The 26,107-nt window shown below is 37.5% G+C and overlaps 1 protein-coding gene across 1 annotated transcript in view; it reads left to right on the forward strand.

The window, feature by feature from the left end:
- Positions 1–26,107, forward strand: part of C14H8orf34 (chromosome 14 C8orf34 homolog) — a 337,954-nt gene that overhangs the window by 299,588 nt on the left and 12,259 nt on the right. Inside the window, exons 11-12 of the mRNA XM_052651574.1 lie at positions 12,965–13,012; positions 22,531–22,624. Coding sequence (XP_052507534.1) covers positions 12,965–13,012; positions 22,531–22,624 — 142 coding nt within the window. The remainder of the gene's footprint in view (positions 1–12,964; positions 13,013–22,530; positions 22,625–26,107) is intronic.

Consider the following 26,107-nt stretch of genomic DNA (forward strand, 5'->3'; position numbering starts at 1 on the left):
TCTCTAGTTTACAAAAAAATGTGAAACTAGGCTGATGGGATTTGGTACATATTGTAGTAAGCAGAGTACGGTTGTGATACCTTCCGTAAACAGATTTCTCCACATCTTTTCCTACTTTGTTTCTTCTCTAAGTTTTATCACGATTTCTTGGTAGTAACCGCACTGCAAAACATTCTACCCATCCTAGAAAAACCCTTGTCATGTCTCTCAGACCACTGTAGCTGATGGGACTGAGGTCTCTTTTTGATGGGCGATTTCATTGAATCTCACTCCTTTCTTGTTATTCTTCTATCTTTAGTTTATTTTTGTCTGTCTCTGTTTTGAAGCCACTATCCAACTCAAAACAAATAGTCAATCTTTATTTATTTATTCATTAGTGGAATATAGTTACTTTAGGGCTTCCCTGGTGGCTGAGTGGTAGAGAATCCGCCTGCCAATTCAGGAGATATGGGTGTGATCCCTGGGTCAGGAAGATCCCCTGGAGGAGGAAATGGCAACCCACTCCATTATCCTTGCCTGGGAAATCCCATGGACAGAGGAACCTGGCAGGCTACAGCCCATGAGGTCGCAAATAGTCAGACACGACTTAGTGACTGAACAATAAAAAACAGCAATTGCTTTACAATGTTGTGTTTTTAAAATATCTTTCTCTAGCTCATATTTGGGCTGTATTTTCTGTGGATCTTAAATAAATCTAAATGTTACCTTTCTCCCTATGTCTTGCTACAAGAATCTCCAATTCTGTCATTTCTGAAATGTTTGAAACTTTTCCACAATGTCTTTGTCTTTCTGTGCTTCTAACCACATCTTCTACTACCTTTTGATTATTTAGCACCTTAAATTAAAAATCTGTGCTTCTTTGAAATAAAGCTTATTCATTCTATAAATATTTGGGAATAATTTTTAGATGCCAAGCCCTGCGCTAAATGTTAGACAGTGAAGAGTTAGTGTGTTTACTGCCAGACAGCCTCAGTGCTCTCATTGACCAGGCAAGGCTGTGCCCTTCATGGGAAGGGCATGGGAAAAGCAGTTCGTTGGGTCAAAGAGACCTGTCCAGCTGGAGCCTGACCATATGCTAAGTACCAGGATCCTGGAATCTGCTGCCCAAATTATTCTAAACTCACTTCCTGGACCTTCATGGTCCCCTTTCCCCTAGTCCATCTTTCCCAAGAGTTCAGTTTTAAGAGTAGACAAGAGACAGACATTTTGGCAGGGTGTCAACAAGCTTGGGGATGCAAGCAGGGGTATCCACACAAGACTCATGAAGCCCCTTGTGGTTCAGCAGGGCAAGCAAGAGAAAAGGGGCAAAATGACATGAAGTTGGGGCCTGCACTGCCTTCCTGCTCTCCTTTTTATGCCAAGTTACAGTGCAGAACTGGAAGGGATACATGAATAAGGCATGGGGGAATCTTGGATCTTAGTTTCCTGACTAGGGATCAAACTGGTGCTGCCGCATTGGAGGCACAGAGTCTTAACCACTGGACCACCAGGAGAGATGACTCCAGGCCAAGGCAATCAGTATAGCTTATTCTCTAGTTGTAGATATCATGGGAACACATGGCATGTGGGCAGGGGCAACTCAACACATGGGTCAGGGAAGTCTTGCTGAAACAGTGGCACCGAACTTGGACTTATTCAGAGTAGGATCTTCTTAGGTGGCCTCCATGTATGGATGTGAGAGTTGGACTATAAGGAAAGCTGAGAGCCAAAGAATTGATGCTTTTGAACTGTGGTGTTGGAAAAGACTCTTGAGAGTCCCTTGGACTGCAAGGAGATCAAACCAGTCAATCCTAAAGGAAATCAGTCCTGAATATTCATTGGACAGACTGATGCTGAAGCTGAAGCTCCAATACTTTGGCCACCTGATGCAAAAAGCTGACTCATTGGAAAAGACCCTGATGCTGGGAAAGATTGAAGACAGGAGGAGAAGGGGATGACAGAGGATGAGATGGTTGGATGGCGTCACTGACTCGGTGGACATGAGTTCGAGCAAGCTCCAAGAGTTGATGATGGATAGCAAAGCGTGGAATGCTGCAGTCCATGGGGTTGCAAAGAGTTGGACATGACTGGGCAACTGAACTGAAGTGGCATCAGGAAGAGGTCATGAAAGAATGCACAGAGGGATGGCTGAGGAGGGAAGGCAGGACAGGAAGGAAGGAAATAGTGTGTAAAACAGAGAAACTGACTGGTGGGGGTGTGAGGAGATTTTTCAATATGCTGGCAGTTTGTGGAGGGTCTTGAGTTGAAGGACAGATGGTCAGGAGCAAAGTCCTGTTAAGGATGCTGGCTCACTCCTCTTTCTCATCAATTCATTTCTCTTGACTTGTGTTACTTGCTTCTTTCTCCTTCTGATGTTACAGGCTTTTTAAAGTCCTTTTTTATCTCAACATTGGGCTTCCTTGGTGGCTCAGATGGTAAAGAACTTGCCCGCAACACAGCTAAACCTGGGTTCAGTCCCTGGGTCAGGAAGATCCCCCAGAGAAGGGAATGGTAACCCACTCTAGTATTCTTGCCTGGAGAATCCTATGGACAGAGGAGCCTGGTGGGCTAAAGTCCATGGGGTTGCAAAAACGGGGACATGACTGATTGACTAACACTTTCACAGTTCATTTCACCATCAGTCAACCTTCATTTACCCTTGAATTTACTGCTGAAAATTTATTTATATTTGAAGTCATTCAAAAATTACCTGTCATTGATTCCTTTAAAGTGCAAGGTGACTTTAAAGTGACTTTTAATGAGAATGAAAATAAGAATAGATGAGTTAAAAAAAAATAGCATCTGATTTCCCCATAGTCAGGTTCCTTTTCTGGCTATATTCTATTTTATTAATATTTTTATTGGAGTGTAGTTGCTTTACAATATCATGCTAGTTTTTACTGTACAGAAAAGTGCATCAGCTATACAAATACATATATTCCCTCTTTTTAAATTTTTTTTGTATTCTCTTGCCATTTATGTCGCCGCAGAGCATTGAGTAGATTTCCCTGTGCTATACAGTGGATTCTCAGTAGTTATCTATTTTATACATAGTATCAATAGTGTGTATATGTCAATCCCAGTCTCTCAGTCCATTCTACCACATACCCCCAGCTATATTCTTGAAGAATTAAGCATATTCCTAGTTTTCCTGCCTTACATCGTATATGGTTGGTTTTCTCTTTCTTTTACTAAAAGCCTCCTAATGGTAGCACTAATACTTATTATCCTGATTAATAATGGTGACAGTCCATGGTGTTATCACCATTTACAGATGAGGAAACTGAGGCCCAGGGAAATTTTTATGTAACTTGTCCAGTGCCCATAGGCATAAGCAGCACAACTGATGTCTAAACACATATTTGCTTGACTCCAAACACTGTACCCTTGCCTGTTTAGGAGGTTACCACCGTTAGCCTCTTTCCAGCAATATATAGAATCTAGGCCAAGTCTTAGGGACTTCTCTGGTGGTTCAGTGGTTAAGACTTCGTGCTTCCAATGCAAGAGGCACAGGTTCCATTCCTAGCATCTGGGAACTAAGATCCCACATGCTGTGTGACTCAGCCAAAAACAAAACAAAACTGCCAAATCTTAGTCCAGTGACCAGCCTGCATTAAACCCATATTGTGTGTGTGTGCGTTAGTTGCTCAGTCGTATCCAACTCTTTGTGACCCTATGGACTGAAGCTCACCAGGCTCCTGTCTGTCCATGGAATTCTCCAGGCAAGAATACTGGAACGGGTTGCCATTTCCTTCTCCAGGGAATCTTCTCAACCCAGGGATCGAACTCGGAATGTTAAGCAAAAGAAATACTGTAGTACATTAAACACAAGTGGCGAGTTTGGACACACTTGTGAGAGTTGCCTTTTCAAATTATCCTAGAAACAATAGGTAAACTTTCAGAGGTAATACTGTGATACTTCGAGTCAGTTAAGGACCTCTTTTATCTTCCCCTCCAAGTCACTTCTCTGATTTATTTGGAAGTCATCTCTGTTTCTTGGACAGTTGATTCTGTTTCTACACATTTCCCCCAAGCATGTCACAACTGTCCTAGCGACACTGCTGATGACATCAGTTGTCGAGTTTGTGACAGGCTAGATAATGTTAATTCATGCATTTGGTTTATTTGGTTTGGACCTTAACTCTGCTGATATGCTTTTTGGACTTTGTAAGGAATCAGTTCAAAAAAAACCCCCAAAACATTTAGCCCTTTTTCAAATAAATGTGTTAACTTTCAAATGGAATTTTGCATTATACTACCTGCATTTATTTACAAGACATTTTTCCTACAGTGAAGTTTTCATTTTTCTTACAATGTTTAAGTTTTTCTGTAGCCCTTTAATGTGTATTAAAATATTCAAAGGTGTCTGAACTGTGTGACTGATCTTTTTTTTTATTGTTAAATGAAAAAAATCAGAGACATATGTTAAAAGAAACCGGCACAAGATTGTGTCCATGTAATTGTGTTCAAGATTGGGTCCATGCAAACATATTTCTCTTGGTTATAGAAATATGTTTCTCTCAGTGTGGAGAAATGCCGAGTATTATTACTTATCAAAAACACTGATCATTTTTTTAAATTAAGGAAACATGAACTGAGAACAAGAGAGACCTAAAGTCTTGGCATTTCATGAGCCTTGGATATCAGTTTTCCTGCAGGCGCCCATCTGAGTCACAGTTCAGGAAGTTGGTCACCTTAGCCATTTAGGCATTTTGCAAAGACACAGGTTAATTTAATTTTAAAAGAACACATTGTATGTTTGGTTTAAATTATGAGACTGACATTCGTTTTTCACTGACCTCAGAGAATTTATACAGGTACTTTACAGATTCCCGAGTGACATCTATTGATTTTTTTAAAAGCTTAATGGAACAGAATTTAAAAGCTTAATTATTTCAAATGGTAAAAATCAAAATTGCCAACTGATTTTTATGAGGTCACTGTTATAATTAGATTAGCTTAAGATTGAATCAGAATGATAAGAGTATCCTTTAACTGCTTTTCTAGATATATAACCAATAATTACCTTTTTACATAGAACAAAAGATTTAGCTTAAATGGGGAATTGGGTATGTCACCATGCAGGTAAAGCCAGCAATAAATAGAACTTTATAACATTTCGCTCTGATTTTTTAAGAGTTTTGGCTGGACCTTACAGTTATGCCTGTAACAATATAGTTTATTATTAGAAATGGCTGTTTATTGTCAAATATCTTTTCATTACAAAATACAAATAAAGAAAATCACTCAAATATATGTCTTAATTACTTTTATAATGAGAATATTACTCAAATCAAGAAATGACGCTTTGCCGGACAACTCAGGTGTCCTTTCAGTATACCCTCTCCCAATCACAACTTCCACCTGTCTCCACAAATAAAAACTCTTTTAACTTCTATAATAATCAACTTGTGCTTTAAAAGTAGCTTTATCACCTAAATGTGCATCATGCTCTGTGCTCAGTTGTGTCCAGCTCTTTGTGACCCCATGGACTGTAACCCGTCAGGCTCCTCTGTCCGTGGGATTTCCCAGGCAAGAATATTGGAGTGAGTTGCCGTTTCCTGCTCCAGGGGATCTTCCTGACCCCTGGGTCAAACCCGTGTCTTTTACGTCTCCTGCACTGACAGGTGGATTCGTTACCACTGCGCCATCTGGGAAGCCCTGAGCATGCATTCTTTGACACTACTCGTAACCTTTTGTGTGCTTAGTCCCTCAGTCGTGTCTGACTCTTTGTGACCCACTGCACTGTAGCCCTCCGGGCTCCTTTGTCCATGGGGATTCTCAGGCAAGAATACTGGGGTGGGTTGCCATGCCCTCTTCCAGGGGATCTTCCCAACCCAGGAATCAAACTCAGGTCTCCCTCATTGCAGGCAAACTTTTTACCATCTGATACACTAGGGAAGCCCCTATTGTTAACCTCGCCAACTTTCAAAAGTCAGATATGTCTTTTGTCTCTCTCTTTTATTTAATTTATTGGAATATAGTTGCTTTACAGTTTTGTATTATTTTTTGCTGTGTGGCCAAGTGAATAAGTCATACATAAACATATGTCTGCTTTTTTGGATTTCCTTCCCATTTAAGTCATCACAGAGCGCTGAGTAGAGTTCTCTGTGCTCTACAGTAGGTTCTCATTAGTTATCTGTTTTCTACATGCTATTATATATACGTCAATCCCAATCTCCCAGTTCATCCCACCTTCCCTTTCCCTGCTTAAGTCTTTTTTAAACTTTATATTACTCTTCCATTTTTTACATTTTCTTACAATTTATCTGTAAAAGAACCCTGGCCACTTGACCTGTCAGATTTTCTTCAGTCTGAATTTTGCTGACTTCGTATTCTTGGTGCAATTCAGTGGGCTCTTCAGTTCTCTATATTTTCCTGTATTTATCCAGAAACTGGATAAAGCTCCTCTTTGGCATGACAAGAGGAGACACATGATATCTAGTTGTTTTTTTTTTTTATGTTATCATCTTAGCAGTCATAGATGCTTGATACCAATGTCTGTTTATTCATTGATAGCTGAAAAGTGATGATACTTTAATTTCATCACTTCCTTTTGTATTTATTTGTTGGAATGCTTTTGCTAAGAGACCCTTTCTCTCAAGTTACTATGTAATTGGCCAGGAATACAGTTCTTCTAAGAAAGGCAAGGATACGTGCTTGATTTCTCTCCTTTACTTGCTAGTTTTCAAGATGATGAAGATAAATAATTCTTTCTTTAAGCTTCCTTGCATTTGCTTGTGGGTCATTCCATACTACCCCTGGTAGTCTCTGATAGCTGGCTTGCTGTCGGGTAGCACAAGGTATTCCAAACTAATATTATATGTATCCTGCCCCAATATGGGATCAACCTGGTTTTTTTTTTTTTTGAAAAGTCCTAGTTTCTTGAAACTGATGTTTCAAGACCTCAGTCTGGATACCAGGGATACTCATTGCTCCTGAGTTATTATTTCCAGTGTCTTTTTAAAAATTGTTCTTTATTTATCTATTTTTGGCTGGACTGAGTCTTCCTCGCTTCATGCAGGCTTTCTCTAGTTGCTGCAAGTAGAGGCTCCTCTCAGGTGTGGTACTCTGGCTTCTCATTGCAGTAACTTCTCTTGTTGCAGAGCACAGGCTCTAGGGACTCAGGCTTCAGTAGTTGTGGCCTGTGGGCTCAATAGTTGCAGCTCCCGGGCTCTAGAGCGTGGGCTCAGTAGTTGGGGTGCATGGGCTTAGTGGCTCCATAGCATGTGGGATTGTCTGAGACCAGGGAACAAACCCATGTCTCCTGTATTGGCAGGCAGATTCTTTACCACTGAGCCGCCAGGGAAGCCCTGTTTCCAGTGCCTTTGAGTGGATGATTAGTTCACATTGACACTTTCAATTCAAAGTAGAGAGTGCTAAGACTTAAATTTAAACTTTTTGTATTATAGCTTTAGCTCCTTTTTTCTGTACCAACAATTCTCAATGATAAAGGTGATATTGGAATTTAAAATATTCCATAATAACTCATTTGTTTTATTCCATGTTATATATAGGAGTCTCAAGATAAAAATATCAGCCTATCTACCAATATAAAATGTACTGAAAAAAGTGCATTTACCTTTTCTATTCTCTCCCCAATTTTTTAATAGTTGTACAAAATCCACACTGTCAAGAGTATATAGCCAATGCATAATATATTCTCTGCTTTTCAGCTGTCTTGTGGTCTTAGGACAGGTAACTCTATAGTTAATGCTCACCATCTGTTTTTAGATCTAGGCATTTTGGTTTTCTGAAGTTCACTCTCCATTGGATTACTGGGCTCACATTTTCTTTCCTTCAGTATCTTAAACATATTACTTCATTTTTCTACTGTTATAAATCACTGCTGTTAAAGTCTAATGATAATCTAAGTTTTTCCCTTGTAAATCATACAATATGTTTTTTTAGATGTCTAAAGGACTTTATTTTTCTTTAAAATACAATGAATTTCCTAGAGTATATCAGTCTGGCTCACTGTTGCCAGGTATGCAGTGTCATTTTCAGAGAAAGAGGGTCTGTACTGATGCTATATTTGTTCATAAGATTGTAAACAAAGTTTCAGAAAAGATATTTTTCAACCATATGAAAAGACATTGGCGTCAATTAGAAAGAACAGCTGTTCATATATTTGAGTCTGAAAGCACAAGTTAGCTATTAATTTATTGACTACATCAGTGATATAAAAGACTTCAGAACTTGCCCAGAATTTTTGATTTTCTAAATTGTGGCACCCAATTTTTTACAAATCGGACCTAGATCACTGTCTACTGTCTTAGACATCAGTAGTAGTTGCCACCTGTCAAATTTGCTGAAGTTTGGAAAGTTGAACTTCAATCTTTTTATCATCTATCACAAATTCAGTAACCCTGTGTAATGCACTTTCGAAAACCCAACAGGGAATTCCCTGGCAGTCCAGTGGTTAGAACTTGGTGCTTCCACTGCAGGAGGCCCAGGTTCCATCCCTTGTTGGCATGGCCAAAAGACAAACAAATTACACACACACACACACACACACACACATAAACCATATAACCATTTTATTAGCAGCTATATTACAGCAAAGTATAGTATAAAATTAGGAAATGACATGATATTAATATCTGTCTATCTCAAAATGCAATATATATTTCAATGCATGGTGTATTGGTGATTTTCATTGTAATACTTGTGGCTTCAGGTATTTGCTGTGTTGGATCTGGGCTCTTGTACAGAATTTTCTTTCTGCTTGGTATGAGTCCTCTTCCTTATTCAGTTCCTTCATCTGGCTAATCGACTAAGTCTTTAGGACTAAGCTTAAAAATAACTTGCTCAGTTTTAATCTTTCTCCTTTGACTCCTTCATCCTATGTTATCAAGTGGTTATAAAAGTTCCCAGTACATAGACGTTCTCAAAACATGCTTGTTTAGTAAATGAAAGACAAGATGCCTTTTCCTTCTGTTTTTTCCTATAGCACCTTGGGCTTACCTGTGTCAAGTAACTTTTGCTCTATCTTCTAATAACTTGTAGATCTGTTTTCTCAAGGTAAACTTTCTATGGTAGGGATTAGTTCTTATTCACCTCTTTGTTCCCAAGCCTGGTAAATTGTGTGACACAGAATAGGTGCTTAATAAACACTTTTGAAACAAAAGAGTGAAGTGTCATGGGTCCCTTAGGTTCAGAAATGTCTTGGCCGTTTTTATGGCACTCCCATTCTTCTATGGGTTATAAGTACCCCAGGTACTTCTTAAGAGAGTCTCCTCTGTATCAAAATTATTTTTTAGTTTCATTTGAAAAAAAGGTGGGAAGAAAGAACATTCTGGTGGAAGTAGGGTTCTCTTGGAACTTTCTCTGAAGGAAATGAATACCAGAGGTATTATACATAAAATGTTTGAGAATAAATGTACCCTATATGCAAGTGCAAGTCTGTACATATTTTGTTTAAAGATTAGTAAGAGAGGAACAGGAAATACTTACTGATAGAAACAAGAGCAGCCTTGTATGCTGGAAAATGGTGATCGATTTGGGAGAGTGTGAGTCTAATCCTAGCTCTGTCTCTAGAATATTCCATCTCACTAAGAATGCTTCCTTAATTGGAAAAAAAGCTAGGAGAGTGACGAGAGCCTTCCATCTCTTAACAGCCGTGATCCCATGTCATAAGTTAAGCAATAATCATATCAGCCTCTTTTTTTCCTTTCACTGAGTTTATATTTTGTAATTCACATTCAAAGCACTTTTATCTCAACTGTTGGTTATATTAAGATTCATGATAACTGAAGCCGCATTTCAGGAAATACCTTTTCTTCCTTTTTTTTTAGGCACAGTTTCCATGTATTCTGCCCTTTCCTTCCTTCACACGCCCCGGTCTGCCTCCCTTCTATCCCCTTTCTTCTCTTTGTGTTTTCAAGGGAAATTGCATTTAGGTACTTTTGATTCATTTCCAGGTGATTAAAATCATATTATGTTCTTAGAATGACTTGATATCTAAAATGCCAATTATGTAAAACTGAGAAAAAGATGATCGAAGTTGATAGCCTTGTGCTTCGGAAGTGGTTTTATTTCATTCGTACGACCAGTAGGGTAAGGAAGAAAGTCAGCATGGCAGCAGCGCTATGTTGGAAATGGGGAAGCAAAGACAGAGTTGTTGAATCAAGCCTCCTAACCAGTGCCATCTCCTCTGACCCCAAGACTTAGAGATTCTGATGTCTTGTTCTCTATTTGGTTCACTTGGCTCTGTGCCATGTTTATTATCCTCTCTCAAAAGACCCATTCCCTCTGTTTTCCTCCTAAAGTTTTTTACTTCATGCTCCTCATTCATCAGTGCTACCCATGTCAGTGATCTGAGAGGTGGTTACAGCCAGACTCCAATCTGTGTGGCCTTTGTAACAAATCGTGTTGTGTGGGTTGCTCCCTTTTCCCTGGTGTAGATATTCAAAAGGACCTGGCACTGTGGGAAAAAGAAAGCCTATCGAGAAGCCCTGGAGGATACAGGCTTTTGTTACATCTGGTCATCAAGAAAGCCCTCAGTCATCACCAGGTCTAGGCCAGATTCTGCAAGTTTCCAGACAATTGGGGAAAACAACCACGTTGCAGATCCAAGGAAAACAAATCGTTCTTTTCAGCGAGCACCTAGGGACTGCTCTCCAGCATCTCACTGTTAGGCCTTAGCTGTTGGCCCTTCCAAAAGGCAGGTCTTTATCTAATTCCAAACCATTTGCCATCTCATCCTCTCATCCCTGGCTCTAGTGATAAAGAACCTGCCTCCCAAGGCAAGAGACAGAAAAGACGTGGGTTTGATCCCTGGGTCAGGAAGATCCCATGGAGGACGGCATGGCAACCCACTCCAGTGTTCTTGCTGGAGAATCCTCTGGGCAGAGGAACCTGGAGGGCTATAGCCCATAGGGTTGCAAAGAGTTGGACATGACTGAAGTGACTTAGCACACATTCATGCCTCTCACCCCAACAGCACAGGCAAAGAGGAAAGGAGTATTGGCAGAAATGTACTGGTTCTGTCAGGAAGAAGCCAAATTGGAAGAACCCACAGCATTCTTTCTAGACCAGTTGTCCAAATGAGGGGAGGTAGTATAGTTAATTCAACTGTAAAAAGCAGTTTATCTGAAAGTAAGTTTCCATCCCTGTCTGCCTGCTTTGATTAAATGTCTCACAGTTTGGGGGATTTATATGGATTTGGTTTTTCCTAACAGTTTATGCTTTAGTTTAAATAAATATAAGTATCTTATCTCTTTCATTATCTTATCCATTAAAAAATCCCACAAACTTGGAAGCATTTGAAAACATTTAAACTATAGCATATTAATTTTTTTGCTAGTGAAAACCATAATTTGTGAAAAAATATGACCCCATAGGTGATTTCTAAAGAATCCCAGAACTTTATTCCTAGATTAATTTTTGTTTAAAATATATATATATTAACCCTCTGAAAGTGCTTTGGAGTATGTGAAGTTGTGAAAGTGTTAGTTGCTCAGTCATGTCTGACTCTCTGTGATCCCACACGCTGTATCTCGTTAGGCTTCTCTGTCAATGGGGATTCTCCAGACAAGAATACTGGAGTGGGTAGCGATTCCCTTCTCCAGGGGATCTTCTCAACCCAGGGGTTGAAGCTGGGTCTCATATCACCATTTTTAAAAAAAAAAATAAAAAGTGAATTTAATTTTTCATTTTAGAATTTTCATTTCAGCAAGGTATAAGAGTGTCAGGGTTGACTCCAGACCCAGCAATGGCTCCTGGCCTTTAAGCATTGCTTTCTGCAGCCCAGCCTTCTTTATAGATCAAATTGGCCTGAGGATGCCTTACCCTCAAGTTGTAGTAAAAAAAATCAATCAAATAAAATCATGCATACGAGAGCCTTGAAAAGTTAAAAAGGAGGATCTTTGAAAAGTTCTAGAAACAAATGTAAGCTTTATTCATATTTATTTACTTATCTTTTAAACACACATGGTGTCATGTTATCATTTCATGGTATCTCAGAATTTATTTCCAAATGTTTCTGGCCATGAAGTATAGACATATATCTTTTTGTAAACTGAATCACTTTGCTGTACATCTGAAATGAACACAATATTGTAAATCAACTATACTTCCATATAGTTATGTATATAGGTATATATATATGTGTGTGTATATATATATAACTTTTTATATGACTTGTTACATATATATTTATATAATGTTAGGTCTTCACACAGATTTATTAAATACAGAATTAGTGACTTTTTTACTAGCCTAGTTTTAAGTACATATTTATAAAGTTAATAACAGAAATTTGGATGCTAGTCATTTAGCATTCAGTACTAAGTTGTCCTTTGTGGCTCAGATGGTAAGGAATCTGCCTGCAATGCAGGAGACCTGGGTTTGATCCCTGGGTCAGGAAGAGCTCCTGGAGAAGGGAATGACTGCCTCCTCCAGTATTCTTGCCTGGAGAATCCCATGGACAGAGGAGCCTGGTGGGCTGCAGTCCATGGGGTCAAAGAGTTGGACATGATTGAGCGACTAATGCCTAAGGAGTAGTTATTATAGCTCCACTAGATGGTATTTCTTTATATGACCTAAAATCCACCTGAAAGATATACTGTTGCCTTGAAAAAATGATTTTCTTCCGAGTAAGAGTTTGTCGAACAGTTGACCCCACAAGTATCAACTGAGGTGGGGCTTCCCTGGTGACTCAGTGGTAAAGAATCCGCCTGCCAATGCAGGAGATGTGGGTTTCATTCCTGGATTGGGAAGATTGCCTTGAGAAGGAAATGGCAACTACTCTTGTATTTTTGCCTGGGAAATCCCATTGACAGAGGAGTCTGGTGGGCTACAGTCCATGAGGTTGCAGAACAGTCAGACATGACTTAGCGACTAAACAACAACAATCGAAAGAAGTGGTGGGGGAATAGTATAGATTTAGTGTTGCTCCCAGATTCTACTACTTTTCATGACTCTTCTTTTGTTCTTTCTCTTTCTCCTGACTTTTTCAACCTCTCTTCCTGTCTGCCTCTAGGGAGAAGCGGTCAGTGGAGGACAGTCGTTGAAAAACTACATGGAAGAAGTGAGTTTTCAGGTGGTCTTGTACATGGTCTGAAATCAGTCTATCATATGGGGGTGAAGCACCCATTTGGGCTTTCTCCATCTGCCTATAGGGTTTCCAGTCTATACCCATTCACTGGTCATGCCTACAAAAAAAAAGATAGTATTTATAGTAGGTTATCAAAATGGTGTTATGTTCCTCTCTGGTGAGGAGATCCTATAATTAATTCATCTTGGACATGAATGTAAAATGGTGTAAACCTAAAGCTATTGTTTATTTTCATTCACAAGCATTTGTTGATATCCTAATAAATGAGAAACACATGTTTTATATTGGCTGTGCACAACAGAATAAGACACGATCATTGCTCTTACAGAGAGAATAAGCTGTACCAAACTGGCATTCATTCATGTGATAAATGTTCATCAAGGATGTTATCCCTACAAGTCATTAAGCAAAGTGCTATCTTGACAATAAAAATGTCTGGCAGACTTTTGTTGCAAAAGCATTGAAACTCCTGGTTTTATTTTGGAGATAGCCAAGGATTCTCTGTGTCTCGGGATGTGCTTTTGCTGTCTGCAAACTGCATTTTCGAGCTCTCTGATAAGCCAGTAGACAGACTCCATAAAACTTGGTCTGAAGCCAAACCATAATGGTCACTAAATTAGCCATCTGAATCTTTCACAGGTGAAGGAAACTGGGAAACAGTTTGGCAATGAAGTCATAGAAGTAGCAAATATTTGGTTTGAATATTGCTTCTCAGTGAGACAGAAACTGTTTCTCTAAATATTTTATTCTTGCATGCATGAATCCATTCAAAGACCATTTTGAATGGCCTGCTCAGTGTAGTAGGTACTTCACATATTTATTCAGAACAGTGTACCCATACTTAAAGTCACTCTTGCTTCCAGATATCATTTGAAGAGGACAATTCGAGTGCATAGCACCCCCTTTAAGTTTCTAACATCCCTGGTTTGCATGTTTGTGGGGGTGGTTGATATTTTACCAAAGGCACATGGAGAAAGGATAGCAAAAGGAAAACAAAAAAATAACTAGGTAGATGTTTTGAACTCAGGTTAGAAATCAAAATATATGGGGCAAAAAAAAAAAAATTAGAGGGTTGGTGCATCAATTTTAAATTTCAGTTTAATGTACTTGATGTTGAAATCTAGATAAATACATTAAAGCAATTAATGTTTCCCAAGAAGATAGAGATACTATTTTCAGTATGTACACTTAGAACCTCTCTTTAGGATTCCATGGTTGCTCAAGCCGTTGGTCAGCATTCCCTGCCAGGGACTAAGGGTAGTAGGTCACCTCCACAAAAAGGTGCCTAATACCTTTTGTAATGTGTCCTGTATGGATCTAGTACTGTAGAGAAAGGGAACCATTGAGATGCCAGTACGGGAAAAGGGCTGCATATGTGATAGAACTTTTAAAAAGAGACAGTCTAATTTTATGATTCTTATCCAAGGAAAAGATCCTTATATTCTCCATCATTATACATGTGCAATCTAAACGTGCATGTTATATGCAATTGTGTAAATACTTTATGTGACAAGGGCTTCCCAAGTGGCTCAGTGGTTAAAAAAAAAATCCGCCTGCCAATGCAGGAAACGCAGTGACTCAGGTTCATTCCCTGGGTCGGGAAGATCCCCTGGAGAAGGGAATGGCAACCCACTCCAGTATTCTTGCCTAGAGAATTCCATGAACAGAGGAGCCTGGCAGGGTATAGTCCATGGGGTCACAGAGTCGGACACAACTAAGCAACCAACACACATCGGAAGCACTAGCAGGGCATTTCTCCTCAGTGTGTTCCTCTGATCAGTGACACTGGATCCCCTGGGGGCTTGCAAGAAATGCCAAATCTCAGCACTCACACCAGATCCAAAGAGTCAAAATTTACGTTTCTACCAAGAATTCTGTGTGATTCATAAATACCCTACAGTTTGAGAAGTGCTGCCCTGACGTCTTCTTTCCGATGCTATTTCTAGAAAGTAACTGCATACATAATGGAAAATCCCCAATTTTGTATAACAGAGGTTAAGGAGAAATTCTTATTAATAAATTTATTTATTTACTCTTTTTTCATTCACTCTCAAGAATAGTATTTTTTGGTTGATTAGGGTATGTAATCTCTCTAGCTTCTGAGATTCATTGCTCACTTTCAGTTTGACTGTGTGTGAGCTACCCAAGGTAAGCCTTACCTTTCTAGGGGGTCAGTAACACATAGTATTTTTGATCTAATATTGGTTAATATTTAGATTTTAGCTCTTTTTAAAACCAATAAACCATCATCCTTTACATAAAAACTAAGTATGACCTTAATTAATGAACTATCATAATTTATTGATAGTTTCTGTTTTTGCAGATGTTAATCATTCCATTTGGTCTGTAGAAAATATATATTTAGACTCTTCTTCCTTGCCGGTGCAAAAATGTTGAGAATGTGAGGAATAAAATGAGTTTTTGTTTCTTCTCACTTACACTCTTATTTTGCTTTTGCCCTCGTTCTTGTTAGTAGAATCACCAAACAGTGAGGAGCAGTATTTATAAATGTTAGAAGCATTGAAGTTAAAAGTGATCTAGCAAGCATTTGCTTTTATTTAGTACACACTAAAACTCAAATAAACCATAGAGTTTACATTTTTATTATATTTAACATTTCTTGCTAAAGTTTGAACAGCTCTTTGTACATCAAAGTCCCCCCCTTTTTTTTTGTATTTTGTAAATTTAGTCTTATAATTAGATAGAATCATAACCACATGATGTTAGGTAATTCTGTTCAGACCTAAATCAAAACTAAGGAGACAGTATGGTCTCCTCTAAAGGTAAAGCTAAAATGAAATGTCTATATTTTCTTTATTTTTAATGTATTATTTATTTTTTCAGATAGGATTTATATTCTTGGCCAAATGAAAAGAAGATATTTTATAATAGTTTACTTCTCTTGATCCTCAAAATGGTTCTAACAGTTTAAAAAGAAATTATGTGTTCTTTACATGTAAGGTACTTAATAACTCAGGGTAGGAATAAGATTTTCACATTGCAAAAATCTTAGCTGTGAAAATTATAATGTTAAAATTCACTCAAATATATATATATATATATATATAATTGAAAACAACTTAAAACCAAATACTTGCAAAGCTTGCCATACCTTTTGTAGAGAAGCTAAACCATTTAAAATATCACATTTCCTAGAGGAGTAATTGGAAAGTGGCATACAATATGGGTTTCCCTGGTGGCTCAACGGTAAAGAATCCACCTGCCAATGCAGGAGACCCGGATTCAGTCCCTGGGTCAGAAAGACCCCCTGGAGAAAGAAATGGCAACCTACTCCAGTACTGTTGCCTGGAGAATTCCGCGGACAAAAGAGGTGGGCTACAGGTCCATGGGGTTACGAAAGAGTTGGACATTACTTAGTGACACCAACAACACCAGCATAGTATACTGCTAATTATTAGAGAAATGTATTCATTTGCATATGTATTCATCAGATAGATATTGTCAGTTTAAATGACTGAGTATCTGTAAAGAGCTCAAGACTGAAGTTAATGATTTTTTAAACTTGTTCAAGAGCAGCTTCCCTGATGGCTCCATGGGAATCCATCCACTTCCAATGCAGGAGCCACAGGAGACTTGGGTTCAATCCCTGGGTTAGAAAGACCCCCTAGAGGAGGAAATGGCAACCCACTCCACTATTCTTGCCTGGAAAATCCCACGGACAGAGATACTTGGTGACCTGCAGTTCATGGGGTCTCAAACAGTTGGACAGGACTGAAGTGACTGAGCATGCATGCATGCGAGAGCAGTTTAGAGTGGTTCCTCATAACTTCAGGAAGGTAGCTGAAGGCCGGAGACAACACACAGAGGAGGGTAAACTAACTCAAGGTGTCAAGAGGCAGCGTCACAGTCTCCGAGGGTGTCAGACAGGAAAAGAAGCATGTTGAGCAGACAGGTCTTTTGTTTTGTTTTGTTTGTTGTTGTTGTTGTTTTGTTTATTTTTAATATAAATTTATTTATTTTAATTGGAGACTAATTACTTTGCAATATTGTATTGGTTTTGCCATACATCAACATGAATCTGCCACAGGTGTACACGTGTTCCCCATCCTGAACCCCCCTCCCACCTCCCTCCCCGTACCATCCCTCTGGGAAATAGAACTGCCTTATGACCCAGCAATCCCACTGCTGGGCATACACACCAAGGAAACGAGAATTGAAAGAGACACGTGTACCACAATGTTCATTGCAGCACTGTTTATAATAGCTAGTATATGGAAGCAACCTAAATGTCCATCACAGACGAATGGATAAAAAAGCTGTGGTATATATACACAATGGAGTATTACTCAGACAGGTCTTTTCAAATCTGTTGAGGTTGATTTTGTCAGCTGTACCATCTAAACTGGAAAGAGGATTGATTCTATGCAACCAAATAACTTAGAATTGCTTTTCATGCCGATTTTGGAATCTTTTCCTCATGTGGTATATTCTGTGATCATTACTGTAATGAAGTTCCAACTATACTTTTGAAGGAGTGTGCATGACATTATTCTCCTATAATAATAAGAGGTCTTTGCTTTTTATCATGCACAAGGATTTACTTTTTAAAATGGAAATAACTAGAATGCAGCATCATAATTTTATTTCTCATTTCTAGAAAAATAGAAAACAAAGCTTTTCTTCAGGGAAACCCTGATTTGTCATTGATATTTATTAAGAATCATGCATGTTGTTAAAGGACAGTAGTTTTTAAAAAGTTATGATAATGATGGCTTTCATATAGATATAAAATGAATATATCAAAATTTATTTAACTCACTAATGAATGAGGAAACCAGTAAGATGTTACAGCCAGTTCTAAGGAGAATTTAAATCCTCACATGTGTAGTCTAATAAAGAATGTTCAAATGAAGTTATAACTACATGTAAAAAATGGCAAAATTGATCAATATCTATAGGTTACTAATCAAGTGCATTGAAGTAGACGCAGTTTGCTTTTATACAGACAAGAATTATTTGCACTACTATACATTTCTATAAATTGCACAGTTATAACATAGCTCAAAGTCGACGAAAGAGTGCCTTCATAAAATCAGACAAATGAAAGGGCTTACCAGAAAAATGACTTGTTTTTCATTGGCTCTACCCAATCATCTTTTGTTACTTTCAAAGTTTTTACAATGTCATCCTATAATTTTCTTGAATACAAAAACCACAGAAAGGAATGAGTTAAGAAATAAGATGGAGGTGTCAGGAAAATAATCAGTAAATAATCAATAAGAAACATAGAAAAAAGTCCTCCATTTTTGAGCCAAACGGAGGACTAGCTCAGAAGCCTACTTCCCAGATGACTCTGAGAAACTGTTCAGGAGATGCAGGATTTTCAGCACAGTTTTGTATCTTGTCAGAACAAAGAACATCAAACAAGTCAGGGCTACATTTCTTCAAGGTTTCAAAAAAAAGAACAGTCCAGCAAGTACACAGCAAGTCATTGTGGCCTTGGCACCTGGGAAGGGAGTCTTATCATTGAAGGAGGCCCAGCATTGGTGTCCCAGGAAGAGAGGCATTTAATCTTTATTTTTAACATAGACATTCTTTATTGTTTGGTTAATGTGTCCTTTTCTGTAATAATTAAAGCAGATGTGCAGTGTATGTTTGATAGGCCACAAACAGGCTATTTTAGTTAAGATCAGATTCAAGTTAACTCATGCATAAGCCAGAATACTTCCCTGTAACTCAATATGTGAACATTTCTTTTACCAGAGAGCAATACCAATACATAGTGTAGTGTAGCAAATTTGTTGGATAAATTTTTTTAGCAGTTTGTGTTTATTTTGTAATGTTTTTCATAATCTACCATATTGTTATAACTTTGTTATTGCTCCTTTTTTTCTTTTCCCAGATCTTGTTCATTCAAACTTATATTTTCTCAAATGTATCACTTTCCTGTTCTTAATTATTTTTAATTTTAATTGAAATATAGTTGATTTGGATTCATGTCAATGTATGGCAAAACCAATACAGTATTGTAAAGTAAAATAAAGTAAAAATAAAAATTTAAAAACAACAACAACAAAAAAAATAAAAATAAATACAACAAATGTGAACATAAAAAAAAGAAATATAGTTGATTTACAATGTCATGTTTATTTTAGTTTAAAAAAAATTGGCTGCACCCTGGGGCATGCAGTATCCTAGTTTCCTGATCAGTTATGGAACCTTCATCCTCTGCATTGGAAGGCAGAGTCTTAACCACTGGACCACTGGGGTAGTTTCCCTGTTCTTATGTTTTAATTGTCCTCTGATAATATGCAAAAGAAATAAGCTACAGAAGTATAATTCGCAAAATAATTAGAGTGTTCAGCCTGATAATACTAGCCATTTCATTAACAAATACAAAATTATTTCCAAACTATATTAAGTATATAAATTATATAGGGAGAATTTTATTTTAACAGAAGTGTAGGTTTAATTCTCTATCAGTTTTACAGTCTATTAAATGTATGTAAGTGGGATATAATATTATTCTTCTTTATTTGAAACATGCTTCAGGAATACTTGCTTTTTAGAGTCTTAAAGAAGTAAAGATCTTTAGAGAAATAAAATAAAAGTGACAATCCCTTTTGCAAGGTTGAAGCTGATGTTTTGTGTATTATTTTCATTCTTAACCAAAAAGAAAGAAATATTTAGTTGCCTCAGAGTTAAATTATCCAATGGTGAGCGTTTGAGCAGAGGACCTTTTTTTTTTTCCTCTCTAAAAAACCAGAATAACCTATGGCCACACATGACATTAATCACTGATGGACTGCATTTAGAGAATCCAAAAATAAACCAGCCATGTGGAATAACAATACTGCTAAAGTTTATAAAGCACTTACTCTGTTAGCAGATAAAATGATATGTTGATACAGGGCTAGAGATTGTTTTCCATATGATACATGTCACTATTTCCCACCACTCCTGGTCCCTGGACATTTACATACTTATGGTAAAAGTGTTTTAGAAAAAGGATGAATGGCATTTCTTCTAAAAGCAATCCAAAGAACTTGCTCTTGGGAATATGAAATAGTTTGTACTATGCTCAGAAGGAGTTAAGTGTTCCTGTAGAAAATTTTTTGAATAAGTTGGCAAAAAAGGAACATGTCAACTCTTGTTTTTAAAAATGTTCACAAGTTTAGCTCCTTGACCCCATCAAAAAGAATTATAAGTAGTCTGATGGGCTGAACTTTGGCCATTCATAGTTTTGCCTGTTGGCATTGATGAAGCAAACAGGTGCATTATATTACTAACTGTATTCAAGGGAAAACCAAAGTAAAACATTTAAATGATCTATTAATAGAAATATTTATACTATCTCTACGATTCTGATTCCAACAGCTCAACATTTTAAAGTTCTTCCCAAACTACAAATTTTACCAAGCTAATGTTTCATTTGTACTGTAAATAATTTGTAATAAACTACGAATAGCTTATCTGTTCAGCAGTAAAACCATTAAGACCAGAAACCAATCAGTAGTATTACTGAATATTCTGAACTATTGTGGGAAAAATTAACAGTATTGGCTTATATCTTTTCTTATGAAAACAGATTTTAGGATTTTAGGATCTGGACGAAAAAGCTAAATAGCCAAAATGCTTTTTCAATTAAAAAAATTTTTTTCATGATCACTTTAAACTTTTTTCTGTTTTAAACAAAGAGCTTTTGCCATTTGATTTTACCTTATAAGATAAAAAGATCATTTTTCATATTCTTTAAACCCAGAGATGCCATGTGAAAAACTGCAGGGATGTGGTATCCCTTTCTGTTACATGAAGATTTTTTAAAATTTACTTCTGTAGTTCTCTGTACTGTTATGAAATTCTAAAGTTAAGATTTTTCAGATTTGTGCTGCCCCTATACTTTACTCCTTCAAGACCAAATCCAGTATTGGAAAAAAATATTAAATCCTAAAAATAAATCAGGACTTTCCAGGTGGCTCAGTGGTAAAGAATCCGCCTGCCAATGCAGGAGACCTGGGTTTGATCCCTGGCTCAGGAAGATCCCCTGGAGAAAGAATTGGCACCCATTCCAGTATTCCTGCCTAGGAAATCCCATGGACAGAGGAGCCTGGCAGGCTACAGTCCATGGGGTCACAAAAGAGTCAGACACAACTGAAGCGAATTAGCAGGCATACATGCACATTGATCATTAGAGCACTTATCAAAACTCATACAGCATCACAATGGAGATGACAACTGAGCCTTGGGAGGACTGTTAATGTTTGAGACAGATAAATAGAGTGCATCCTAAGCAGGAAGTATAACATATGAAAACATCTTAGTAAATTAGAGAGAATGAGAAAGTTAGGGAACTACCAGTTAATGATAGCTGGAGTGGAAGTGTCAGTCAAGGTGGAATGGAGATGGAAGTGGTGGTAAATCAGAGGCTAGACCAGCACGAAGCATGAAGGGCCTTGAGTTGTGATTTTATGCTGGGGATAATGAGAAGACCACTCGAGGGTTGTAAATGAGGTAATGATGGCATCATGTGCCATTGTTAAAATCTCACCATGGCAAGGAAATGGTGGAGATAATTAGGGAAGGTATGAATCTTAATCCTAGAAAACTTGTAGATGACTATAACTACAGTCAGGATGCGAGATGATGAGGGACTGCCTTAGGTCAGTGATGGAGGTGTGGAGCAGCAAGGAAGTACTTAAGAACTATATTAATGAAAATAGGAAGCAATAAGAGGAAGAAGGTAGTGAAGTAGTACTCAAGGGTAAAGTTGAGACTGTTCTCTGAATCCTACTAATCCTTAATCACATTTAAAGGAATTGGAACCTTGATGGCAAACAGACACATTTTATGCAGTCTTATATTGAATATTTCATTATTATATTCCCCAGAATGAGTGCCAGGAATTCAGAAAAACATTACCTCAGGAAGAAACATAGTCTAGTGTTGTATGTTAGTTGCTCAGTCGTGTCCAACTCTTTGCAACCCCATGGATTATAGCCTGCCAGGTTCCTCTGTTCATGGAATTCTCCAGGCAAGAATATTGGAGTGGGTTGCCATTCCCTTCTCCAGGGATCTTCCTGACCCAGGGATTGAACACAGGTCTCCTGAACTGCAGGCAGATTCGTTACCATCTGAGCCACCAAGGAGGTCCTGTTGCTGCTGCTGCTGCTAAGTCACTTCAGTCGTGTCCAACTCTACGCGACCCCATAGACGGCAGCCCACCAGGCTCCCCCTTCCCTGGGATTCTCCAGGCAAGAGTACTGGAGTGGGTTGCCATTGCCTTCTCCGAAGGAAGTCCTAGATATTTCTTATGAAGACATTAAATCTTATTAAAAGGAGAAAGTTAAAAATAATGAGTTCAGAGTTTGTGGCATATCCATGAAATGGAAATGAATTTAAGCTTAGAATTCTTTTCTGTTGTGAGGAAATTCTTATGTTTTTTTGACATGTAATTCATAGGAACTGCAGTGTTCACCCATATTCACAATATCATTCTAGAATTTAATCCAAATAAGTTTCTTCTTTGGCAGGATGACTCTTTGAAGCAACTGCAGGTGGTTCATCAACCGTGGATCTTGCCAAGTGACACAGAAAGCGAAGGAGTAGAAGCAGAACAAGAGAAACGTGAGTAGACACTGCTGTTTATTGACAAATTGCTTTTAGCCAAAGGACATTCATGATGATGGCACATTATTTTCCTTACATCAAACAATATCTGCAAAAAATTCAGACTTGTTGGTGGAGCACATGTAAAGTGAAGCTATACTTTCCGGCTATAAATCTTGATTCAGTGATGTCTTAATTGTGGTGCAGAGACCTATAAGCTTAACTTTCTGAAAAGAGGTGTAGTATCTTAAAACAGGAATTATTCTTTCTGAAGACCAATATAAAATGTCTATTTGAATTGTGAGTCTTCTATTAATACTATAGATTTATATCTGTATAACTTGTGGTTATTAAAATGTTTTGAAGTATATTAGGAACTGCTCAATATTATATTTGAAATTATCAGTATTTGTTAAATGAATAAATTGATATATGTAAAGCTGTTCTAAGTTCACAAAAAGATTAGTGTTGCAATAGTACTTAAGACAGTTAGTATATCTAGCCCCTGATTTAAGTCATTGGATTATAACCATAACAAAGAATGAATGACTATAACTTGGGGGTAATTCAGTGCATGCTCTCGAGGTATTACTGACATTCTTAGACAGATGGGCTCAGCATTGTAGATGAGAGGTTAGTGTCTGGATCGTTGAGGAAAAACGTTGATTTTTAAAACAATGAGATATCAGAATTTTACCTTTTTTTTTTTTGGTAGCCTGTAGAGAGAAATAAAAATTGTAAGTAATAACCTAGCCCTCATGATAATTGGTGTGAAGTGATCAATTAACTGTTCCCTTGAGCTATAGTCACCAGAGATACCTGATATGTTGCAAGGTAGCATGATTCTGTACCAGAGAGATTCAGGAAATCACTCTTCCAGGTGAAAAGGCATTTGTAAATATCCTGATCCTGCTTCTTTAACTGTAGGCTTATGTGGCTAGAAAGAACATAGCCAGGAGGGGGACCTATATGGTAAGAGCTCAGGGGAGAGGAGGAGACAACTGCAGTGACATTCAGCTGGCACATCCGAAATGCAGTGAATAAAACACTGTCATTGTACAGACTCTAGTGGAGGGAAACACCTTCTTTAGAAAACAAATGATGAAGACTCAGAAAGCAGACTGTAGTTTAAGCAAGTATGAAAATAAAGAGCAATTTATCTTTTAATCTGTTTTCAATAGGAGAATAATTTAGAAGATCTTTAACACAAAGGAGCCTAAGTAAAATAGTCTAGGAAAAGGGCAGCATAGGATAAAAAGAGAATCCCCCAAATCTAAAAGAACAAGTGGCCCACAACTTTTACGAAAACAAAGGCAAGCATGTTTATACCTCTTACTCCCCACATATTTAAAGATATGGAAACTCTCATTCTAGAGTTTGGATTTAATAATTTTCATCAATTTTTTTAGGTCTTTGTAAATTTTGCAGTAAACAAACCCTTCAAGGGAATGTGTGTGTGTGTTCATGTGTGTGGTGTATAAAGATAGTGTATATAATTGGGATAGTTTAACTCTTAGATTCAACACATATGTGCCCAACATGGGCATGACCAGGTAAACAACACCTTTATAAGATGCATAGTGTATTAATTCTATGTGTGTGCTATAATTTTTAATGAACTAAAATCAAGAAAGTATTGATCAAAACTGTATTTAATCCAAGTCTAAATTCAGACTAAATTCCTTTTCCTCAAGTCCGTATGTCTCCAACCAGTATTAAGTCTATAAAATAGGTTAATAATGCAAAGGAAATTAAAAATTCCCAAAACTTTCTTCAACTCTTGTCATCTAATCATATTGTCTTTCTGCATATACTTTCACAAGGTTTTCATGATAAGTTGTAATCATCTTATCTTCTATTAGAATGCAGCTTCATAGAGGAAATGACTCTGTTCTTGTCTTCTTATTTAGTTACATATTAAGACCTCAATAAATATCTGAAAATTTAATGAATTAATACATAGATTTATTTGGTACTAACTTGTTTATCAATAAATAAATAATTGTGACAATAATTGTCATAAAAATATCTATAGTTTTATTAAAATTTTAATGTTGGGTTTAGAGTTTAGCTATAGATTTTGCCGTATGGTCAATCAATTACTCTGAGGAAGGTCATTCTTCAACTCTCCTAACCATAGACCTAGAACCAAAAATATTTGATTTCAGCCATGTTGTACTTGGAGGTGACCCTTGACAATGGTAAATTGTTTGAAATAAAATCAGGATTTGAAAATAATTAAGTGGTAATAGGAGCCATCTGGAAATGGAATGCTAGTTGGCAATGTAGCCAAACTCATAGCACAGAGATGCAAGTGCTTTTCCAGAGCAGGATCCAACATTTAAGTACTGGGTCAAGTGTAAGATGGAGCCACTGAGGTTATGATGAAAGTGAAAGTGTTAGTCGTTCAGTCGTGTCTGACTCTTTGAGACGCTATGGACTGTAGACTCCCTGGCTCCTCTGTCAGTGGAATTCTCTAGGCAAGAATACTGGAGTGGGTAACCATTCCCTTCTCCAGGGGATCTTCCTGACCCAGGGATCGAACACGGGTCTCCTGTATTGCAGGCAGATTCTTTACTGTCTCAGTTTGTATTCAGTGTATGAGGTTTGTGGAACAGCTGGCAAGATATGTACAGATCATTTACCTCTTTATTTTCTCAGTGAAAGAAAATAAATGACATAAATCTATGTCATCCCAGCATCTGATTTAGCGTCTAGAGGCTCATATATTAGAAATGTATGAATAGGAAAAGGACAAGAGTCATCATTCCAGTGGTAACACCTGTTTCTTGACTCAACTTCCTATAAATTATATGTAGATAATTTTATGGAATTTTCAGATTTCTCCTGAGACAAAATTATCTTGGTGGAAAGTTTCAAAATAATGTCAGAATATTCGTAGTGGTGCATATTTCTTATTGCCTCATTTAAAACTAAGACTTATCACAAGTAAGTTTTATAAAAGAGCACCATTTAGGAAAATATGTCTTGAATAATTCAATGGGAAGCTTTAAAAACTTTTATTATAAACAAGAGAAGCAGACGCCTTAAGTAGACTTTTTCTTTCTACTCTGATTTTGGTATAAAAGTCTACATCAGAAATTTTAAAAACTCATGTCAGGACCATGCTTGTTTTTAATTGCTCAGATTATGATCTGAAGTCACTAAGTAACTGAAATGATAGGCACGTGCACCTACCGGGGTACTTGTTTGCTATTCATGTTACTGGACTCCACTTCAGACCTAGTCAATCAGAATCTCTGTGCATGGAACTCTGAATTCTGCATTTCTAATAAGCTCCTCCATTGATCTTTGCTTATTCTAAAGGCTGAGAACTACTGGAATGAAAAGTCCAATGAATCAGAGGGTTGTGTTTTCAGAATTTTCTCCATGGTGTTGTTAATCTCTGGACCTTATTTCTCTAGGCAGCATTTCTATCTGTAAGTTAAGTTTAGATATCAAATGTGAGGATGGACAAGAAGAAAGGCTGAAATTCAAGGG

The sequence above is a fragment of the Budorcas taxicolor genome, chromosome 14 (genome assembly GCF_023091745.1).
Source record: "Budorcas taxicolor isolate Tak-1 chromosome 14, Takin1.1, whole genome shotgun sequence".
NCBI lineage: Eukaryota > Metazoa > Chordata > Mammalia > Artiodactyla > Bovidae > Budorcas > Budorcas taxicolor.